The following is a 23776-nucleotide window of genomic DNA, read 5'->3' as shown; positions in this document are numbered from 1 at the left end:
TGTTCACTGAGGAACTTAACAATAAAATTCAACAAAATAGATATCGGTTTAATTATCCTTATGCTTAAATGCACTGTATATACACTCTGCAGACATGTATATTGCCTGGCTCTAAAATAGTCAAGCCAGGATGTTTTCATAAAGTCAGTTTTGCTGGTTTGAGAGCAGCCTCTGATTTTTAGTTGTGTGGACAACAACATTAAAAACATCGATATAGACGTACATATAGATAATAGATACAGATTATAGGTGTATATTAAATAAGACAGTAGTCCTCAAGTTAATTCTAACTCTCTGTCTTGGATATCACATCCAAATTATATCAATGGGAATAACACTAAACCATGCAACTAAACCTTTTATTGATGAGGAGTTTTGTTTTGTTTTGTTTTGTTTTGTTTTAAGATTTTTTATTTTTATTTTTTTTTTATTTGACAGACAGAGATCACAAGTAGACAGAGAGACAGGCAGAGAGAGAGAGGAGGAAGCAGGCTCCTCGCTGAACAGAGAGCCCAATGCGGGGCTCGATCCTATGACCCTGAGATCATGACCCAAGCCAAAGGCAGAGGCTTTAACTCACTGAGCCACCCAGGCACCCCAATGAGGAGTTTATTTTTTTAATTGTATTTTCTTACCTCTCATGTTTCCATGAGTTAAATTAAATATATTACATTGAGGATCATCATAATAATAATAGTAGCTAACATAGAGCGTGTGTATTACCTGCCAGATACTACTCTTAGAACTTTATTTATGTTAATCCACATTTCCCTTTCAGTAGCCCAACAAGGGAGCTATATTATTTTATCTCTCTTTCAAATATAAGAAAACTGAGGTTTTGCTATATTGTTATCAACAAAAAAAACAAAGATGTGAATTCAAAATTGGTTCTAGAGTCAGTCAATGAGAGATTCTGGCAGGGGTTTTCTTGATGTTAAAAGGGGAAACAAGGACTTTGTTACATGGGAACATAAAGCCTAGAGCTGTTGTAGCCACCTTATAACCATAAAGACAGCCGCTGATAGTGAATCAGAGGAAGACAAAGGTTTAAAATGAAAGAATTTGAGTCCATATGACATTGCTGATGCACTGAATTGTCCAATCTTGGAATAATCGCCCTACCTCTAGAACTTCTGTTATGTGAGATAAGAAATGTTTCTCAGTGTTCAAGTCACTTTTAATTGTATCTTATATTTCTTACAGAAAAATATACCACCAGATGCGGGGGGAACTGCTCTAGGCTCCTTATGATCAGAAATTGGATTCTTGGCACTGATAAAAGAGTGCCAAGAGAGGCAAGAGAGGCAAGGAAAAGTTTAAAGTTAAATACAGTTTTTATTGGTCCTCTGTCTTTGAAGCCAAACTATAGAGATACTTAAGTTTCTAAATGGGAACATACATGGGATATTAACATTAGTCATTTTCTCTGCTTTCCTCCTAAAGAACCAAGTCCATGTTTTCACCATTATCCTTAACCATCGGTCTTACATTCTTTAAGGTATATTAGACTCATCTTTACCTTTCAAACCCTGATAAACTTCAGCAAATAAAAGTTATAAGCTTGGGTTCTGAGCTCAGACTGACAGCATTCAACTTCAGGCCCCCTACCGCATGCCATGCCAGGGCATATTGGAGGCAGAGACAGAAGGAAAAATAGTAACAATAATCCTGTCTTTATTTAAAATCTTGATATTTTGTTCATTGCAGACTTTTGCATTAATTTTGAAATTTTAAATATTTCATTAAAGAATCATGCATCTTAGTTACTGAGTTTTTCTAAGTCCTTACATTTTGCACCCAACGTGAGGTCGTCACTCACTTCACTCTAGTCCTAGTCCTCCACCCATGGATAGCTGTATGTTGCTGAGAGGATCAGCTTTTTCCATGTCTATTAAATTCATTGATGCTGTTCCTTTTCCAAAGTCACTCTTCTACAGTCGCCCCTTCATGCCTGTTATCTTTATATTCAGCCTGCTTACAGTCCATATACCCAGTTCTGGCAAACAGTATTATACAGTGGGAAAAAATGATTTTTTCCGTGCTTCAGTTTACTGAACTGCAAAAGGACAGTAAGAGTAATAATACTAACAAGATTGTTGTGATTATTATATGAGATAATACATTCAAAGCACACAGTATGGTGCTTGGTTACTAATAAATGTCAATGTGGAGAAACAAGCAAGATTGTCTTTGAATCTTGAATGAGCCAGAGGTTTTATTTATTTATTTATTTTTTTATTATTATTCTGTCTGTCTTTCTTTCTTTTTCTTTTTTTTCTTTTTTCAGTTTTCTAGCTGGGGCAGAAGCTTTCCCTCCCCTTAGCAACAAGCTCTGTGTATGACCTCAGCTTCAACTCAAGTCTCCACATACTGCACCACTCTCATTTCCATATCCCTCTACATCTCTGGGTCCTAAATTCCCACTGCAGAATTACCCTCTCAACTATAGATTGCCTCATGCATATCTTATCAGAGGAAAGACCATCTCAGAGGTGGGGTAGATTTGCTCATCTGCATTTGACGAAGCCACTCCAAAGGATGGTGATTGAATAGGAATCCTAGGCATCTTCTGACCCTTTTGCCCAGGAGTCCCTGCCTGCACCAGATGGTATTTACTGAACTTGACTCAAACTCCTGGTATATAAACTCCTTGGGGTAAAGCACCTAAGGCAGAGTAAAGGAAATAGTAAATGTTATCAATTCAGCTCTTAGAGCCATTTAACTCAAACATTATGGTGGTGCTCCATGAATATAGACTGTTACAAATATTGTTTTGTGATCATTAGGACTCATGAAAGAACTAGTGACTGCCCCTTACCTCCCAGGAAATATTCACATTTAAATATTTGGATTTAAACTGAGGTAAGGACTTCTCAAAGTGTCACAAATGTTACCCCAATTAGAAAAAATTCAATTTGTATGTATGTTGATATGCGTACTTTGAACATAGGAGCACCCAAATGAAATTGACTAGGAAATAGAGAGATTCTTCTCTCAAGACAATTATTCAGGACTTACTATGTACAATATCCTATCCTGATATAAACAACTTCGTGCTGCCATTTACGGGCTTGCTATACAGGTGTTTCTAATTTTGATATGTGAAGAAAACTGTCTGAAAATATATAGTGTCAATTTTCCAGACCTAAAAAAAATTCCAATTTTAAGTGACTGGTTTCTCCATTCTTACTATAGATAAGTGCTGGAATACTCTTGCTTCTGTTAGTGAAAATTTGACCAAGTAAAGAAAAATATTAGCAAACCATGCATCATTTAATATGCTCTGAGCATATGACAATTCTTGCTTGAAGTACTGTGAAAATTACTCGGTCTTTGTTCAGGGTAAACAGAATTCTCTAGAACTTAACCAGTGCCAAACAGAGCTTCAGATGTATTTCTCATTCCCATGCTACCCCTAAGCATGGGAAGAAGGGAACATAAGTAGGTAAAACAAGTAAAAAGATAAAAAGATATAAATGTTGTGTTAGTATATGCAGAAAGCAATGGTTGTCTCCTCTGTGTTCTTAGGTTTCTTATAATCAGAAATGCAACTGAGAGAATGAAAATTCTTATTAAACATTTTAGACTTGAGGTTTGACATAATTTATAATAGTCAACAATTTCCTAAAGATGTAAGGTTAAAATCCTGATTTAATTTAGCTTATTTTTAACCAGAACACATTTGCAATGGAAAGTACTCAAAATGAACTTAATAGCCCTCTGAGTCTTCAGGCCCCAGAGTTTCCAGCATTGACAATGCTAAGTGCGGATACTTAAGAAGTAACAAACAAGAATACATGCTTTTATATCCACTTATTAAGGTCAGTGTCCTTATCAAAGGGATATTTACTCAAGACATTGTGCTTTAAAGCATTTTAGATCAGTCTTAAGTAACTTTCAAACAATTTCTCATGGGTTAGACCATTTAGCTTAAAGTTGGTTGAACTCAATGATGTCAGAACTGCCATCTTTAATTTTTATCATCACAAGAGAAGGGCTTTCAATTTCTTATACTCCCTTATATGCCTTTTTTCTCCCATGAATTTATGGTTTTCTTATTCTCTAGTTCACTTCAAATTGAAAGTAAAGCCAACATGTGAAAAATATAACACAAAAGAAAGTCAAGAATTCAGGAAATGTTTAAAACAGCACATGTATTCCTCCATAGTTAATCTCTAAGGTGTATTTATATCCTGCCAATGGAAGTTTGTAAAAGACACACTAACTTGAATTCCAAATCTTCCCATTATTTTCTATTGTAAATTCCTGGAGGATAGCTATATTTTTGTAAGATTCTTTCAGTTCTGAGACAACACTTGATATTTTGTTGTACCATAATAATAATAATTTGTAAAAACTAACATAGCTTTTGCTTTTTTTCTTTAAGAGAGAGAATGGGTTGGGGGTGGTGCGGGGAGGCAGACAGAGGGATTGAGAGTCTGAAGCAGGCTCCCCACTGAGCAAGGAGCCCTATGCTGGGCTCAATTCCACGGACCTGAGATGATGACCTGACCCAAAATAAAAAGCCCATGGTTCAATCAACTAAGCCACTGATATGCATTGCTAACACAGCTTTTTTAAAGACAGCTTTTCCACCCAAGAAATATTTTAAGAAGAGCTCATTTCTTAATATCCTCTCTTTAAATCCAACTATAGTATTCCTTTAATATGATTTCCATTGTTAAGTGTTTACCATCTGCTCAGGTCATGATCCCAGGTCCTGGGATGGAGCCCCGCATCAGGATCCTTGTTCAGTGGGGAGCCTGCTTCTCCCTCTCCCTCTTCCTGCCGATCCCCCTGCTTATGCTCTTTTGCTCTTTCTCCGTCAAATAAATAAATAAAATACTAAAAAATTTAAAAATTAAAAAAATGATTTTCACCGAAGAGTTCATTGGAGTGGAATTGCCTAACTAATAAGGATTTGGGAAGAATAAAAGTGAAATATTAAAATGGAGAGGTAGAGGCCAATGAACATTAAATTCAGCTGCTATAGTATAGGCTTGGCATTGGATACTTCTGTTGCAGTATATAATAACATTTCAAGGATCTCTGCATAGACAAAAATGTGGAATTCAAGGTATGTTGAAAATTTTCTTGAAAATTGAATATGTAGGTTAAAATAATTTTTTGTATTTATTTAATTAACACTTCGTGATTTAAACAAGAAATTGTAAATATTAAGTCAACTCATTTGAGACTGGATAATCAAGTTATGAAGTAACATGATATTTCTATAGAGCATCTTTCAGATGCTTCTATAAAGAAAATAATATGATGAAAACTCATTTTGTTCTATTTAAATGTGTGCTTTCACAAATGAGTGATAACTATGTTATTGCCATATTCAATAATATATATTTTAAAAGTAGGATGTTTAAAAAGTTGTATATAAGCACCTGTCTTGAATTTCATAAATGATGCATCCTCAAAACCAATTTTCTCTGAGTAACTTTCCTCCAATTGGCTCTTTAACATACAGATGATTTACAGAGGTTGAAATTCCCTTGAACTTGTTATCCTTACTCCCAATGAACAGTCCTCAGAATGGTGAAATGGAAACTTGGATTCATGAAATTCCCTGGTACTTCCTTTTTTAAAAAACATATATATTTTATTTATTTATTTGAGAGAGAGAGAGAGAGCTCACAAGCAAGGGGGAAGGGCAGAGGAAGAGGGACAAGTAGACTCCCTGCTGAGCAGGGAGGTAGATGCTGGGCTCAATTCCAGGACCCTGGGGTCATACCCTGAGTCAAAGGCAGGTGCTTAACTGGCTGAGCCACCCAGGTGCCCCTTCCCTTGGTACTTCTAATATTAACCACACTATGAGACATCTTTACTTATGCAGGTGGAGTTAGGTTCTGAAGGCAGAAGAAGAGCCCCTTGGGTGAAAATATGGACATAAAGTAGATGGAGCAATCTGGAGTCTGGGAGGGAAGGGATGAGATTCATGAGAACAAACTGGAAATTGCATCAGTCTTAGGACCTCCAAAATGCCCTCTCCAAAGAGAAGAAGATGTCAACCTTGTCATGCTAAAAATGCACCTATGCCAGAATGAAGAAGCTGAAGAAGGATTTGTTAGGAGCTGGAGCTGCTGCAGGAGCAGGCAGCCGCTGTCCCATGCAGGGAAGGTGAGCCAAGGGATCAGGACAACACGCATACTCATATTTAAAGGACGACATTTAAAAATTTTAATAGGGGAATAATAATAAAAAGATTTGCAATTTTCATTCTGGCCTCAGAATGAAAAGGAGACAGAGGCAAGATTATAGGCAAAAAGAAAACACATGGCTGATACAACAATCTTGAGGAAAACAAGGCAGGAGTTCTAGAAATAGGCACAGAATGCAGAACAGAACCAACAGATGTTTAAAAGTTAAATGAGAGATTTTTGACCACTGAGTGTTTATGGATAGTGGGGAAAGAGGAAAGCTTACAAAGAGTCCCATGTTTCTGACTTAAAATCCTGGAAAATGAACTGGACTTCAAATCTAGGAGGCAGGCTTGGAAAGAAATACAACTACCTCCGGCAGGAATCTTGAGTTTACTGCTTCAACTTGATGACCTCATGCAATTAGAAAAATTGGAGAGACACTGAGGTTAAGGATGAGGAAAATAAAAATGCTTTTGAGATTCTTTTTTCCTTCAAAATAAAAAGTTTTACTGACTCTCATGGTGGGTAGAATGTATTTTCTTTAAAACATACCTTATATGCTTCGATTGTTTAGAACTGTGTCACTGCTTTTATCCTCTAAACCTTACTATCTTGCAATTTTAGAAGATTGATCCTATTATTAAATTGAGAGCCATATATTAAAGATAAGTAGACTAAATATGATGACAGCTTGCATGTCACTTGTTTGGGTAATGCAAAGTCATTGCAACTGAAGCAATGGGACAAGGTGGTAATGTCTGATGGGGGCAAGAAACAAATAGTGCCAAAGAAGAGAGTTACAAAAGTCATAAGAAGATAAGGTTTTAATAAGGACGTAGCTGTCAGTAGCTCTAATGCTAAAGGTTTAACTAAGATGAAGATGTAAAGTGTGCAAGTTGTTCACACTTAAGTTCACAATTTGTTGATTTGTTCAATGTGTTCATTAAGAAGTCAAGTGTGTATTTAAGACATTTTAGCAGAGTGATAGAATAGTTTCAGATCATCTCTTAACAGAGGGGTTTGGCTAGAGAGAGAGAGAAAAAAAAAAGAGGACAGTAGCTAAATAGAGATATAGGGAAGTAAGGAAATTTAGAGAATTTAGAAAAGTTTAAGAAGTTTAGAAAACCCATAAACACTCGTGGTAAAGGAGGGAATAGACGAAGAGGTTTTGAAGATACAGGAAGGAGATGGCATTTACATCTAGCAATATTTAAATGTACTAACATTGAAAAAGTACCTTTGAGGTTCTTTCCTTCTATACACACCCAGATGCACATATTCCTTCAAAAGTAATGAGCCCATTTGAAAAGTCAGATCTTCCTGGGGCGCCTGGTGGCTCAGCGGGTTGGGTGCCTGACTCTTGGTTTTGGCTCAGTCAAGATTTCACGGGTTTTGAGATTGAGCCCCGGAGTCTGCTTGAAGATTCCCTCCCTCTATCTCCCCTCCCCTTCCTGCTCTTTCTCTCTCTCTCCTCAAATAAATAAATACATCATTTAAAAAAAAAAAAAAGCCAAATCTTCCTGAAGCAATAATTCCTAATTTGAAATAATTAAACAAGGAAGTCATTAGACTGAAATGGTTCTAATGCTTTAGCAACCAACATGAGCAAATCCAAACCTAAGACGGTAAATGCCTCAAGGTTAAGAAACCAAAACCCAAGGACAGCCAATCACAGTCAACCAGCCTTTACCAAATAAGGCAAAGGCTTAGCTACAGTCCATCAAATAACTGCCTTACTTTGCTTCCACTTCTTTTCTATGAAGGTATTCTAACTCCTATAGGCAGAGCTTTCATAACCACATTCTGTTTGGTGCTGTCTGGTTCCACTTAATTTTTCTTCAAAATTGTAACATGTTGAATATGCCCCAGTTTATCTTTTAACATCCTAGATAAATATATTTTCCCAAACCACTGTCATTTTCTCTCTGAATCTTCTTTTCTCTTCCTCTCTGTCTGGCTATCATTTCTCTCTCTGCTCTTTCAGATCTCTGGAGACTACTAGTATGATATTACAATAATCAGGCCCTCTCTCTTTTTTAGTGATAACCATGTAAGAAATAAAATAAAATAAAGGGCAGACACAAAGCTTTTGAAGTACATCAGACTCTAAAAGATAAAACTCATGTGATTTACCATTTTGAAAAAATAAAATACTTGCAGATGTTAGATATTTAGATGCTTTTACACCAAAGAAAAACTAGGATCCTGATTTAAAAGCCCTTTTGGTGAGCTAATTGTTTTATTGACTGCACAAGGAAATGACTGTCACTTTTCTAATCTACATTTGAATAGTCACTGTAGCTCCAATCCTTGCCATTCAAAATCTGAGGCATGGGTATTTTCCTTCTGCTTTTTAACATTTTCTCAATTCAAATTTTCCCATACTCATCTTTACTTATAACAGATTTCAGTATTTTAGAAATGTACATTTGTATGGGACCCTAATGAAATTAAAGACAAGCAACTTTAGTTAAAATTACGTGACTATTTCAATATTTAATAGTTTCATGGCAATGTTTCTAAGTCATTCTTTGCTGTTCTTCAACTGTAACTTTTTGAGGCAATGAGGAGTGCTACGGAATGCAAATAGATGTGCACTTCACCTCTCTTTCCCAATATGACCCCAATCAACCAATTTTTTTGCTGGCCAAATTCTGTTGCAAATATTTAAGCCTGGAATATTTCCAGCCTACTGGAGCTAGACCCATGTCAAATAAAGGGCATTTTATATTCTGAAACAAAATTACAAACAACTGCTGACTCTTTTACCCATGTCAAGTATCTAAATAAAATGAGTAAATCTTACTATACTTTCATTAATGAGCCTAGTGTAAATGCTATTATATTAATTGAAAAACTAGTTTGCTTTCCCCTTTAAAAAAAATGAAACTTAAAAATGAACACAGTTTCAATATAATATTATCAAGTAATAGAAAAGCAAGTTTTCTGTAGATTTACAGATTTCCAGAAATTGTTTCTAAGCTAACATACAATGGAATTAATTTTCTGGTAGCATAAGAATAGTCAAAATATCACAGTACTCCAGTTGGATGGTTTGCTTGGATCGTTATATTACAAACAACAGAACAGTGGAGAAGGGACATATTAGATTTGGGTTAGCATATCTGGACTAATTATTTAATAAACATGCATTTGGTGAGTCAAAGTTTAGTTTTGAAAACTCTTGACTGTGTTATACACAGTCTCTTTAGCTCTTCTATTGCTCAGTATTAGCTGAGGAAATGATTTTGAAGTTCTTTTTACCACATTAAAATGTAGTATGTAGCGCCATGAACTATGTGCTTACTATATCATATAAGAGTAACAAACCCTTTCAGAATGGCTGGAACATCGCCTCAATGTTAAAATAAAATAGAATACTTTAATCATTGGGTTTCTTTGTTGTAATTGCTAGACTTTATGTATATTCACATGATATTTAAAAATTGGAAATCAAGTAGTCAATTCATCTTTTTGAAACATGCCTATTCATCTTCCTGAAATATTGAAATATGCTTAAGGTCATGAAGAACCAATTAAAATAGTACTAACTACAATTTATTTAATAATGACCATATGCCATTCAAAATTCCAAGTGTTTTGTATGTATTAACTTATTCAAGGTTCATAGGGCCATATGAAACAGGTATTATTATTACCTAGAGAGAATGAAGGAATTTCCCCAAGATTACACAGCAACTGATCGATAAAGCCAGGATTCTAACCCCAAATTCTAGCCTCAGAGCTTGCTTTCATTTGCTTTGGTTCTGGTCTTGAAGTCCATGTGTTCTTTTGTTTATTACTGTTTTGTGTCTTTGCTTATTTGTTTTTTTCTTTTTTTCTTTGTTTGCTCGCCAGATATGCTTAGCAAATAACTTCTGTTTAGATCATACAAATTTTATTGAACAATATGTGTCAGGTGGTAAACAGAGCAGGAGGATTATTAAAATGAATAAGGCAATTCTTTCCTTTGAGATGCTTAAAGTCCAATCAATGAAACAGACATTTTAAAAAGTATTTTAAATGTGAATACTAACATTATCAGTATCATCATAAACTAATATTTTACAAAGAAATGCTATGCTCATTACTCAGCATTCAGAGTGTAAAAAATGCTATCACCCTTTCCTTATTTATTTCCTTATTTATTCATTCATTCTTTCACCTAAACATTCATCCAAATGTTTGTTGAACTCATAGGTTATGCTAAACGATTTTAAGCACTTGAAAAATCAAGTAAATGAAATAAAGCCATTTCCTTACAAACCTAACAAATCAGTGGAGAAGAGAATTTTAAATAAATAATCACACCTGGGGCGCCTGGGTGGCTCAGTCAGTTAAGCCTCCAACAGTTCATTTTGGCTTGGGCATGATCTCATGGTTGTGGGAGACAACCTCACCTCAGGCCCTGTGCTCAATGCACAGTCTGCTGGTCTCTGCTCCTCTCCCTGCTCTCTATCTTTCTCTATCTCTAAAATAAAGAAGTAAAATATTTTAAAAAATAATCACACCAGTTAAACATGTAAAACTTGTAAATATATACTTTGAGTAAAGAGTAAATAATATAATGAGGAAGTACGACAAAGTGACTTGATTTACACTGAACGTTCAGGCAAGGTTTCCCCTCAGGAAGTGAATTTAAGCATAGCACTGAAAGATGTATAATGACTGATCCATCAAAAATTTGGGTGTTAACAGATGGTATGATTTATAATTGTACCCATCTATACGGATAAATTTATAAATGCACCATAAGGCCTCATTTGGTAAGGTTCAAATGAGTGGTATAGAGCACTGGTATCCAACTTCGAGGTTTTTTGACCATGTAATTCACCACCAGCAAAAACCGGGAACCCAACATCAAACTGCCAACTTTTTATTTTATAGAAGAATGTCATTTAAAAACAGTGGCAGAAAAAAAAAAAAACAGTGGCAGAAATAATATCTGTAATTATCAGCCTTTCCTAAGAGAATTTTAAGACTGAAAAATGTAGGCACCATAAAATTAAGACTACGTCTTTAAAATAAATAACTTTTTATTTATCTTTTTTGCTCATTTCATGAAGAAGCAACAAATTTCAATTAGGATCTGGAAATCACTGGACTAAAGAAACTTCTGCTTCTTTGATGTGTTTATAAACAGACTGGATTTGGATAATGAAATATGTCCTTTTAGATGCAGGAACCAAGAGGACCAAACAGGCCTGGGACATTGAACAGAAAAGTAGGATTTGAGATAAGACTTGAATCAGAATAAGAATCACACAAAATGTCAACTGTACTTGAAAACTCAGTGCACATGAGAACTGATAAAGCCTAAAATGTTTCATTTAGTGTCTCGGTCTTCCAAGTCTCCTAAAATGTGATAACATATTCATATACAGACAGTCACGCAGACATCTCTCTCTACACACACACACACACACACACACAAATATACATATATACATAACCATTAAATGTTAAATATATACATTCTGATTGGCTTTGGGTCTTCCCTGAATCATTTTACTCCTCTAGACTCACAGCCTGACAAACAGTGCACCTGCTTAACTGGGCTAAGTGCCAGAAAAAAAAAAATCAGGGAAATTAATTTCCAAGAGCAGTAGATAAATGGCACACCTCATTAGAAAATCTATTTAAAAGGCACATCAGGAGATGTCTGCAAGACTTTCATAAGAAATTGATGCTTCCTACCATCATGTCCTTGCTGGCTTTCTTCTCACATTACTGATCTTCCTTCCTGGTAATAAGATTCAAATTCAAGTAATGCTTAATGAGTGCCTCCTATGTGCCAGGCACGTATGTTTTACATAGATTATCTTATCTAATTCTTACAAAATTGTTTTGAAATAAGTATGTGGAACGCATGCAAAAATTACCAAATGTGCTTCTTTGAGACCTCCTGGTATAGCCATATAATGATTTTTTCTTTCTTATGGATAAAGAAGCTAATAAATAATGACCCTTGTTCCTAGGCAAGAAAAGCCAAGAGTTGGGGCACCTGGGTGGCTCAGTGGATTAAGCCTTTGCCTTTGGCTTGGGTCATGATCTCAGGGTCCTGGGATTGAGCCCTGCATGGGGATCTCTGTTCAGCAGGGAGCCTGCTTTGCCTTCTCTCTCTCTGCCTGCCTCTCCGCCTACTTGTGATATCTGCCTGTCAAATACATATAAAAAATGTTAAAAAAAAAAAAAGGAAAGAAAAGCCAAGAGTTACTACAATTTATTTCTGTACCTTCTGACCTAGAGGAAAATCATTAATCTCTACTAGTGTCTGAGTTTGTAGTGATCTCTTTAGAAATTCTATTTTTTTTTTTTGCATTTATTTAAAAGAAGAAAAAGTCATCTCTTTATAAATAAGACAAACAAGTTTTTAAAGAATTTCAACCAAAGTCTACACATTCTGATCCTGTAAGAGTTATTAAATCATCAGGGCACCCCTCCGTTTTCGGAAAGAGCTTCCTGGCTGAGTCTGCAAAAGCTTGGGGGCAAAGCCTCCAGCAGGCTTTATGATCCTCTGGCCTCAGTTAATTAAAAAAAAAAAATTTAAAATTACCCTGCATTAATCACTTCACCATCACCACCACCCCAACTTGACCTTTCTGAAGACTTTCATCTTCCAGGAAAAATGTACAGGCAAGATGGATAATATCTGGGTGGTCAGAATCTTGGTTTTTGCTTATTGTCCTGAGGGAAGTATTAACAGCTCTCATTCTCACTCTCACAAGTGTCCTGTTTTAGATAAGTCATCTACTGTCATCCTGTGTGGTGGCTTTGTATGCACTTAAATCACTAAACTGTAACTACATTTCCCAGAATTCCCTTATGTGTAAGGTCTGGGTAACAGTTGGGCACCAGAGAAATTTTCATGAGCTTTAGAAAGCCAAACAGAAGGATTAGCCTTTATTTATTCTCTGAAGGTTGATGTAGGGCAGGTGCTGTTGCCACTCACGCACATTATCACCCATATGCTGGCTGACCTTGACAGGTGGCAGCAGCCGGCCGCATGTTCTCCCGTTCCCACTAGACTGCCTCCTTCAGCATCTCCAAATCCTGGCCAGGTGCTTGTGCTGTTCCGTGGTGGGAGGCACCAATTTATCTTGAGCTCATCTCATCCACATCATTGTAATTTGAGGTGGTGAGAGTCAAGTAAGTGTTCCAGTCTGTCCTTGACAATTCCAGTTTGTCCTTAGTCTCCCCTGTTCTATTTCCATCTGCCCTTTTCAATGATGGGGTTCAGGACATGCTTCCCCAAATAAGGCACCTTGACATATGTTGAATGTTTTCAGCTGGAAGAATTTGAGAAATGACATATGCAGGAAAGACTTTCTGACATTCCCCTGAAGCGGGTCGTAAAACTCTCGTGAGGAAGGTGTCCTCCCTAAACCCAAAGGAAAGGAATACCATTTCCAGGATGCCCAGAGGAATCTGAATGAACAGCCCTTGCTGTTTCCCTCAATTTATGACACTTAGCTCCTACTCTTTCTGTCCTGTCACACTCCACCCGCCCCCTTTCCCCTTTTCATTACACCTAGCATAAAAATGCTTGGGCTTAACTGCTTCTTAAGATCTTCCTTTCTTTATGAAGGCTCCTGTGTCTCATAAAACTTACATTAAATAAATCTGAATGCTTTTCTCTTGTTAATTTATCTTTTGTTAGAAGGGTCTTGACCAACATTTTAGAAAAGTAGAGAAAAAAATGTATTTTTCCTCTCCTATACCAACTTCCAGTTTACTGACCCATGACCTAGTGCCAGAAACACTTCAATAGCCCTACCTAGACTGCTAATCAGCTCCCATGGATGCATAAGCCATACATTAAATCTTGTATTTTTTATCACTCATCGTGACTGTACTCTACTCTGCTCCTAGTGATCAAATTCTGACAGATACACCATATTATTTTTGGATAGTGTTTGAACTTTATTTTTAGGAAGAAATGAAAGGTAGGTGGAATCTCTTTTCTATTATCTGGTTTTGGTATTTCTTTTTGTTTGCTTGTTTGTTGATGTCCTAAAATTTGTCTCATTTGATAGGAAGCAGCAAAGTCACAAGTTTTGGTGACCAGAAAGCAAGGTGCTATTCCCATTTGACAGGCAAGGACACCAAATTCCTAGTCATGTTACCTAGCTCATGTTATAAAGTTGTAGAGTGAACTCATGTCTCTTGAAAGAAGCACATAAAAGCCAATGCTACGTATGCCTCACAGGTAGATTATTTGGGTACATCAATTCAAATTCAGAAAATTAGGAAGTGTGAAGGTTGCCTAGAAGAGAATCATTCTTTCCAATCCAGTATAGTATTTACTTACAAAAATAGAGTTTCATTTCTCTATGAACAACTCCTTAATGCCTTAAAAGTGTTTAGATGTTGTGAAAAGAAGGGCCATCTGTACCCCCAATGTTTATAGCAGCAATGGCCATGGTCACCAAACTGTGGAAAGAACCAAGATGCCCTTCAACAGACGAATGGATAAGGAAGATGTGGTCCATATACACTATGGAGTATTATGCCTCCGTCAGAAAGGATGAATACCCAACTTTTGTAGTAACATGGAGGGACTGGAAGAGATTATGCTGAGTGAAATCAGTCAAGCAAAGAGTCAATTATCATATGGTTTCACTTATTTGTGGAGCATAACAAATATCATGGAGGACAAGGGGTGTTAGAGAAGAGAAGGGAGTTGGGGTAAACTGGAGGGGATGTGAATCATGAGAGACTATGGACTCTGAAAAACAATCTTAGGGGTTTGAAGTGGTGGGGAGGGTGGGAGGTTGGGGTACCAGGTGGTGGGTATTATAGAGGGCATGGATTGCATGGAGCACTGGGTGTGGTGAAAAAATAATAAATACTGTTTTTCTGAAAATAAATAAATTGAGAAAAAAAAAAAGCCAGCACTGAAAAAAAAAAAAAGTGTTTACCTACTTTTCTAAAGTGTTGGAGAGTAATTTAGAGCCCAGGGACAGCTGCCCTGTCTGGTCTTCAGAGTTATTCTCAGTATGCTTTCTTTTATCACTAGCCTTGTATTAACAATACATATTTAAAAGACATTATGTAGTACAAAAGACTCATCATAATAATATTAATCCTTAGTAAATATTTGAAATGTATAAATTAAAAATAATATAACATGAGTACCATTTACATTTTAACATTCTTATTGAAGCAAAAATTTTTTTTTTTCTGTGAAGAATCAACATAAAAAAGGTAGGTTAGAATCTACTAAATGGAGAAAAGAAATGAAAATTTTAATACGAGTATATATATATCCCATGCAACCAATGGTTTCAATATGAGTTACAAGTTTTATGCTGTAATTATACAGTCATTGAATTTATATTATTTGGTTTCAGAAAGTGTACATTCAAACCTGAATGAACAAAAAGTATTTGAACTTCTTATTTGAAGAATTTATATATTTCTTCTTTAGAATTTCAGCCTTATGATTTTTTTTTTTTTTCATTTCAAATTCATTGGAAAGTTATCTTCCTAGATGTGGTCTCAAGATACCAATCATCCCTATACTTCATTTTTCTTTTTGCACCTATGGTAGTTTCAATAACTTTTTGTCAGCTAGAGTATTGGACAGCATTTCCTTTTATCTAAATATTTATCCAAATATGTACAGCTTGGCAAAATAATTTTTTAAGAGTAGAATAGGTGGTAGGGTAAGGACCTATTTAGCCAGAGCAACTCCATCTTGGTTAAAAGCCATTTTGTTGTTTGTGCAGTACAACTTAAACTGACCCTGCCCCCCTTCCCCCAGAGAAACTTACTTAGAAGCAAGTCTGGGAAACCAGTAAAATATGGTCAGCTAGTTCCTAATAACAGAGTCCAGAATACAAGGCCAGATCGGCCAGTTCTTGATAACAGAGCCCAGAATACAGGGACGAGTCGGGCCAGGTGGAGACATCCAATCAGTAAGAAACACACATACTTTTCCCCTAACCACCAAAGAATGTAAACCCCGCCGTTTGGGCGCCAACCTTGAGCACCAATTCTGACCAGAGTAATACATTAGCTACTATAGGATAAATTGTAATTCAATTGGCCACCTGCATGTGACCTAACATGACGACAGTCTCGTTGGACACCTATGTGTGGCCAGACTTTTGCTCTATAAAAGGTAGTCTGTAAGATGGGGAGGGGTCGCCCTCTTCGGAGTCGGCCCTGAGCAGTCAGTCAGTCAGTTCTTGAGTCTGTAAGCTGGGGGTGGTCGCTCTCTTCAGAGACGGCCGCAGCCGGTCAGTCTGATTTCTAATGCTTGGTATAGAATAGAGCTTTGCATAACCTTCACCTTGTCTCAGTCTCGTTCCCTTGACCGATCAGTCTAACTTCTAATACTTATCATAAAATAAAGCTTTAAATAACTTCCACTTTGTCTCAGTCTGGTTTCGTTTAATAATGGACCTAACAGTAGCCCCCTTCCAATTGGTCCCCAATGATCATTGCCTGCTGGTATTCACACCATTATGTAGTCTCTTAGGACAAGAAACGGGGTTGACCTGCGTAGCCAAAAGGATTTTGCAGAACTGAAGGTATATGATTTTCAAGTTTAGATCGTAAGAGGACTTGTGGCTTCTTTCTTGTTCTCCTTGGATCTGAGAGTAGTCCATTGTCATGTTGTGAGGACACAGCGGCATTAACTTGACAGCCAAATGAATGAGACATATTGCCAATGGTTCCACTACCACAGAAAATCTTTCAGATATCCACAGTGCCAGCCAACTTCTTTACTGCGTCCTCAAGATCTACCCAAAGCCTTTTCCAAACTCCTGACCTGAAAAAACTGTTTGGCATAATAAACATGTATTGTTATTTTAAACCACTTATTTTTTTTTTTCTAGGATTTTCTTTATTTATTTGACAGACAGAGATCACAGGTAGGCAGAGAGGCAGGCAGAGAGAGGGGAGGAAGCAGGCTCCCCGCTGAGCAGAGAGCCCGATGCGGGACTCGATCCCAGGACCCTGGGATCACGATCTGAGTCGAAGGCAGAGGCTTTAACCCACTGAGCCACCCAGGCGCCCCTTAAACTATTTTATTTAAAAATAAAACTTATTTTATTTTTAAGATTTTATTTATTTATTTGACAGAGAAAGATCACAAGTAGGCAGAGAGGCAGGCAGAGAGAGAGAGAGAGAGGCAGGCTCCCCACTAAGCAAAGAGCTTGATGCAGCACTCAATCCCAGGACCTGAAATCATGACCTGAGCCAAAGGCAGCAGCTGAACCCACTGAGCCACCCAGGTGCCCCAAACCACTTATTTTTGAAGTAACTTATTATGTAACCATGGATGACCATTATAAAATATGACAAATAACATTTCATCTGATAAACATATTTCATTATTTTTAATTCTGATTTTATTAAATGTATTTATTAATTTTTAAAGTTGGTCAAAGAATGCATAAAATAAAAATTGTTCTTCTTCATAATGTAAAAAAATTATTTCAAAATAAAAATTTCAAGATTTGTATCCTATAAGAAAAGGTTAGCAGAGAACTTACTACATGACAGTCACTCATGTACAGAGGTAAATAAGCCAGCCCCTTCCTCAGATAAATTTAAGTTTTTGAGTGAAACAGGTAAGTAAAGAGATACTGATAATACAGTGTGTTAACTGCTGTTAATGGAACTACCCATAAGGTACTAAGGGAATGAAAGCACAGTGCAGTGAATTTTTCTTAGGAAATCTGAGAAAGTTTCACCAAAAAATGGAGTAAGTCTTGAAGGATGAATTCATCCTTTAAGGAAATGGATGAATGAGGGGCGGCTGGGTGGCTTAGTGGGTTAAAGTCTCTGCCTTCAGCTCAGGTCATGATCCCAAGGTCCTGGAATCAAGCCCCACATCGGGCTCTCTGCTCAGTGGGGAGCCTGTTTCCCTTCCAATCTCTCTGCCTGCCTCTCTGACCACTTGTGATCTGTCTGTCAAATAAATAAATCTTTAAAAAAAGAAAGAAAATGGAGGAATGAATCTCTACTAGTGATATTAATATTTTTACAGTGCTTGTCATAAAGCAGGTTCTGTTCTAAGCACTTCAAATATATTCACTTCTATGATTCTCTTAATAATTTTATTACCTAGGTCCTATTATTGTCCCTACTTTATAGATGATGAAACTGAGACAAAGAGAGGCTAAGTGATTTGCCCAATATCACATAGGTAAGAAGTTGTAAGATCTGGATTTAATACCAGGGAAATCCAGCATCAGAGTTCACATTTTTAACTCATTTATCACACTTGCTGATTGGGAGGGTGGAGTGGGGAGAGGGTGGCATGAGCAGAGGTGAGGAAGGGTGTATTCTTAGGGAAAGAAAGCCGGGAGAAGCAATAGTAAGGATGGCTGGAAAACAGGTTGCATACACTGAATTACATGATGAAAAGAGAGATCTAAGCCAAAGACTTGAGTTTCATGCCAAGGAATTTGTACTTTGGCAATAGAAAATACTTGGCGAAATTTATGTTTTATGAAGATACCTTTGGAGCAAGAGTAAAGGGGAAACACTGGATGAAGGAGTCAAGAAGAAATTGAATGAGTGCCCTCAACAGAGAATCGAGGTCTGAAATGGAATAACGGAGACAGCGGTAACCAGATAAGGGAGAGGATTCATGAGACATATGAGAGTCAGCTGGTATCCAGCATGGGGATTGATCGTGTTCAGCAGATTTAAAAGATGACTTGCAGGTTTCTTTCTGTGAGGAATGGATAGATGGTTAGGTCACTAATAAATATAGGAAACTAGTAGAGGAGGCCATATACAGAAGATGTGCCTAATAAACACTCCTTGAAAAAAGTAATGAAGTAGCAATAATACAGTGGCTCTTTTTCCCCCATGAGATGAAATGCCAATAACATAGGCATGATCAATAACACCTAGTTACAGTGGTCCAAGGAAACTCTACCATAGATTGTTAAGTGTGTTTTACATTTAAGTAATCTGATCCGAAAGTCTAATTACAAGTAGATGTTCGTTTTATAAGATAATTAAGAACAAATTCCTTGCAACAGTAATTTCTGTGGTGTACTCACTAAATTATGAACTTTATAAATATGAGATTTTACAAGCAGTTCTTCAAATATATCTATTGTAAAGCTTAAAGAACTATATTTTGCAATCGTATTTGGTTCCAAAATGTAAATGAATGAAATTCTAGAAAAAGAAAGAATAGACAAAATATCACCACTCATAAAGGCTCAAGGGAAAATCATCTAGAATCATGCAGCCAAGTTTTCACTTAAAACTCTAGGTCTTAATTTTATATAATGGGCATTTCAATTGTATATCCTTTTAAAAGCCTCCATTACAGAGTATACCCAAAGTATTGCTTATTTAGAGAAGAGGTCCACAGTTCCGGATAGTGTCTTTCTTTCATTGACATCATGAAACTTATCTCTACTCGATAGATAATGCTCACTTTAGCACAGCTACTAATGGTATTGCAAGAGGAATCATCTCAATCACACTGCTACATCAATAAACACAAATGATCCCGCTCTATGGATTTGCAATGTTAATACTTATATTTCTTTTAATGTAGCCATTGCTTGGCATATATACTAGGTTCTGGATAAATAATTACTTAAAAAGCATAATACCATAATAAGAAGTAGAGAGGATTTCTGATTGTACAGAATGCAATTTATGATATTTATAGTTTCAGGTCTACTGATTCCACTCCCTTTGGAGAAAGAAAATGGGAAATGGGGGTGGGGGTGAATGGTGCAAATATGTAGGAGCACATTAAGAGCTTAATGAAATGGTTTTGCTTGTGGTTAAAAAGCATACATTTATTCATTTACTTATTTAATATTCATTATACCTCTGACTGAGTCCTTCCCTCAAGGAACTCACAGTCAATAGAGCATGTCAGGTGTGGAAATAGACAAATACAATTTTAGAAGTGTCCAAATACCTTGAACAAAGTGATAAACGGTATACTCAGAGAGTGAATATACCATAAGGAAAATCTGTCTTTCCTCCGTTGGCATTATTCCTGTTTTACTCCAAACCCATAAGAACACATGGCCACTCAAGATGTAGTATCTCATTACGAGTAATTCTGGGAAAATCCTTTTCACACTCTTTCTTTTCGGGAACTCAAAATAGGATGTTTTGATGGGAGGAGCAAAGAGAATTTCTGGAAAGCAAGCTTGGAGCCAGATGGTAGAGGGACATAAAAATGTTTTATACAATTTCCCACTTGTCCAAAAGTTTTTTTATTTGGTTTGGTTTGGTTTTAAACTGATAAAGTCCCTGTTCCCAAACCAGATCTTCACCAAACTTTTTAATCATTATCTTCATGGGACTGTAACATTCAGCTTGTGTTCGGCATTACAAATACAGAAATAGATTTCATTTGAAATCACGGACTGTAACACTCAAAGAAGAATAGAAGGAAATGGGGAAGAAGGAAACCAGACACTGGCATTCCCTCATGTTTACAGGGAGCTTTATTTCTCGCAGGAAGATATGATGAAAAGAAACACAGATGGGAGAGAACATTGTTTCCTTTCTTCTAAAACCCACATTTCACAGACCTTACCTGAAAAGTTTTTGTAATCCACCAGGTCAAACATAACAACAGCAACAGCTGACCATGTGATTATCAGAGCAATGACCAGAAGCCAGGCTGCTGGGGAGCTGAATGTTGTCACTATGTCCTCTGTGACCGTCCTCTTCAGCATTTTTCCAGGGGATTTGGGCACGGATCCATTTTTGCTGTCGATCACAGTTGTGGTAGTAGATGCATTTCCTAATCAAACATTCAGAAAGGGAAATTACAATTTAGAACTTCATGTTAAATGTTGGTGACCAAAAGAACACACAGATTATATAAGTATATTTAAATTGTTTGTACCATTTTCTGTAGTAGAGCACACTTCCTTAGTGGCAGGCCAAACTTCCTGCCCACTGCCCTAGTATTTACCTTCACTCCAAAATCCACATGCCCTAGTGATTGGCATTCCTCCTCTCCTAATCTCTGTAAATAATACCGAGGGACTCACAAACTTTGTCATCACCTTCAATCATTTTTACTTCTCCCTTATCACCCCCTATATCCACTACCATCAAAGGCAATGGGGTTTTTGGTCAAGTTGTTTTTTAACACCTTGTTCCTTTATTTAGGTTCATATGTCAGTTCTGAATGCAATCAAAAATGTTTCCTCTGGGGAGGAAACAAAATCAATGATAAAGTCGTTCAAATGGATACAATCCTTTTTGGAATCCTGGTTTAACTGTGCAATGGACCCTTCTATTGAAGCCATTCATTTTTTATTTGTGAAGGGGCACAGAAGATCTAAGTGATCTTCTGTGGAAAGACGTTGGAAAATCTTACTATATTCAGTAAACATTTTTATTCCTGCTTTTATTTGTTTTTGAAGTTATCATGACTCTTTCCTTTATATTTTATACTAGGCAATATATAATAAACAAGCTCTCTTGCCATATGTGTTCCATAAAATACCACTTATGTGGCTGCATGTCATGTCACTTCATGGCTATGCATAATTTAGTCAAAAAGTTTTCTACCTTGGGACATGGCAGAGATTTTCGTCAGACCATTAATAATTTTTATGTTAGGGAATTTCCTAAATATAGAATTTCTTAGACAAATAACATCACTTTTATATCTTATGAAAGTACATATATGTATTTGGCAATTGGTATATTTTTGAAATTTTTACGTGCTAGGAATCTCTGTTTTCTTATCCTTGACAATACTGGGTATTACCAGTGTTCAAACTATTTGCAGTCATGCAGAAGGAAAATTCTGCTTCTTTTGTAACTCTTTGATTACTAGAGATGAGCTTTTTGTATACTTGTTTTCCCTTTATATATTTTGTCTTGAGAATTTTTGGTTTGCTTTTCTATAAATGACCTCCATTCGATGGTTTAAAAAACTGCACACACATATACATGTACCTGATCAGAAGTATGTATATCTTTAAATACATGTATATGTGAATATACAAATATTTATATTTGTTTATGCATGTATATGTATTTATACATATTTATACTCATTGCAAGAGTGTAGATATGTATGTATATACACAAACACACACATGATAGTAAAATTTTATCTGATCTTAAGTTGCAGCTTTATCCCTCAACTGTTTACCTCTTTTTTTTTTTTAACATTTATTTTATTTATTTGAGAGAGAGAGAGAGAGTGAGCCAGGGTGGGGGAAGGTCAAGAAAGAGAGAAAGAGTCACTTATGGTTTGTCTCCCTCCCAACCATAAGTGACTCTTAATCTCACAAAACAAACTGAGGGTTGCTGGGGGGAGGGGGTTTGGGAGAAGGGGGTGGAATTATGGACATTGGGGAGGGTATGTGCTTTGGTGAGTGCTGTGAAGTGTGTAAACCTGGTGATTCACAGACCTGTACCCCTGGGGATAAAAATATATGTTTATAAAAAATAAAAAATTAATAAAAAAATAATAAAATAAAAAAAATAATAATAAAAAAAATAAATTAAAAAAAAAAAAAGAAAGAGAGAAAGAAAAACTTAAGCAGACTCCATGCTCAGTGTGGATCCTGACACAGGGCTTGATCTCACCACCCTAAGATCACTTGTGCTGAAATCAAGAATAGATGCTTACCTCTTTATTTTTGTGGTATTTTTATATACAGAGGAACCACTTAAAATTTTTGTAGCTCTTTCATTTTATTCCTGCAAAGTTGCTGCCTTTGTATGATTGGCAAGCCCCTCTCAATGGAGACGAGGCATATCTGATTATATTGACAATCCTGGGCTTACAGGAAGTTAACTCTAGGGATAACTTAGAAATCATCTGAAACTACTGTATCATGTTACATTTAAGAACAATTCAAAACCATCCAGAATAGTCAAGTGATTCTCACAGTATTTTTAATCCCAAATTATACAGATATGTATTGAACCCTAAAGAGAAAAAATATCTCTAACAATTCAAATGTTTTTTTCCAAAATAACAGTTTAACAATATATTTCATATATTTTAAATACAGGCTACATTATTGAAAATAATTTAAGAATTACATATCAAAAAAGGAAATTTTTATTAATCATCTTCTAATATACATAAGTGTCTTTTTTTTTTTTCTTTTTTTGAGAGGGGCAGAGGAAGAGGGGTCAGGGGCAATGGGAGAGGGTGACAGAGAATCTTAAGCAGATTCCACGCCCAGTGCAGAGCTGGATGGGGCTCGATCTCACAACCCTGAGACTGTGACCTGAGCCAAAATCAAAAGTCTAATGCTTAACCGACTGAGCCACCCAGGAATCCAACAATTACTCATTTTTAATTTTAGTTTTTACCTCTAAATTACATTTCAAATTTAAAAAACAAACTTCAAATTTTCATACTCCTTTGACACTTGGCACAAAACAAATTTCACCTAGCCAGAAAGATTACTTGTTGTTATTTTAGAATATGCTAAATAATAGCTGAACGGTTTTAGTATTTTCAAACTGAAGGGAATTCTTGTATTCCTTGACAGTCTCAGAGTGGAATTAAAGTGTTCCCTTCAATCTTTCAACCCCTTTCTCTACCTTGCACAACTCTTCCTTTCAGTTACGTGTAGTTTTTTCATGGAAACAGTAAAGCAAAACAGGTCTGCCACAGGTTTTACAGTCAG

General features: G+C 36.3%; 1 protein-coding gene across 1 annotated transcript in view; it reads right to left on the bottom strand.

Annotated features, from left to right (window-relative positions):
• The window catches only part of TRDN (triadin), a 389840-nt gene that overhangs the window by 319725 nt on the left and 46339 nt on the right, over positions 1-23776 (bottom strand). The window contains exon 2 of the mRNA XM_013063299.2: positions 20698-20907. Within this exon, the coding sequence (XP_012918753.1) occupies positions 20698-20907 (210 nt within the window). The remainder of the gene's footprint in view (positions 1-20697; positions 20908-23776) is intronic.

The sequence above is a fragment of the Mustela putorius genome, unplaced genomic scaffold (assembly GCF_011764305.1).
Source record: "Mustela putorius furo isolate JIRA1106 unplaced genomic scaffold, ASM1176430v1.1 tig00003863_pilon_pilon_pilon, whole genome shotgun sequence".
Taxonomy (NCBI): Eukaryota; Metazoa; Chordata; class Mammalia; order Carnivora; family Mustelidae; genus Mustela; species Mustela putorius.
The sequence above is the reverse complement of the archived record's forward strand: the minus strand, read 5'-3'. Positions and strand labels throughout refer to the sequence as shown.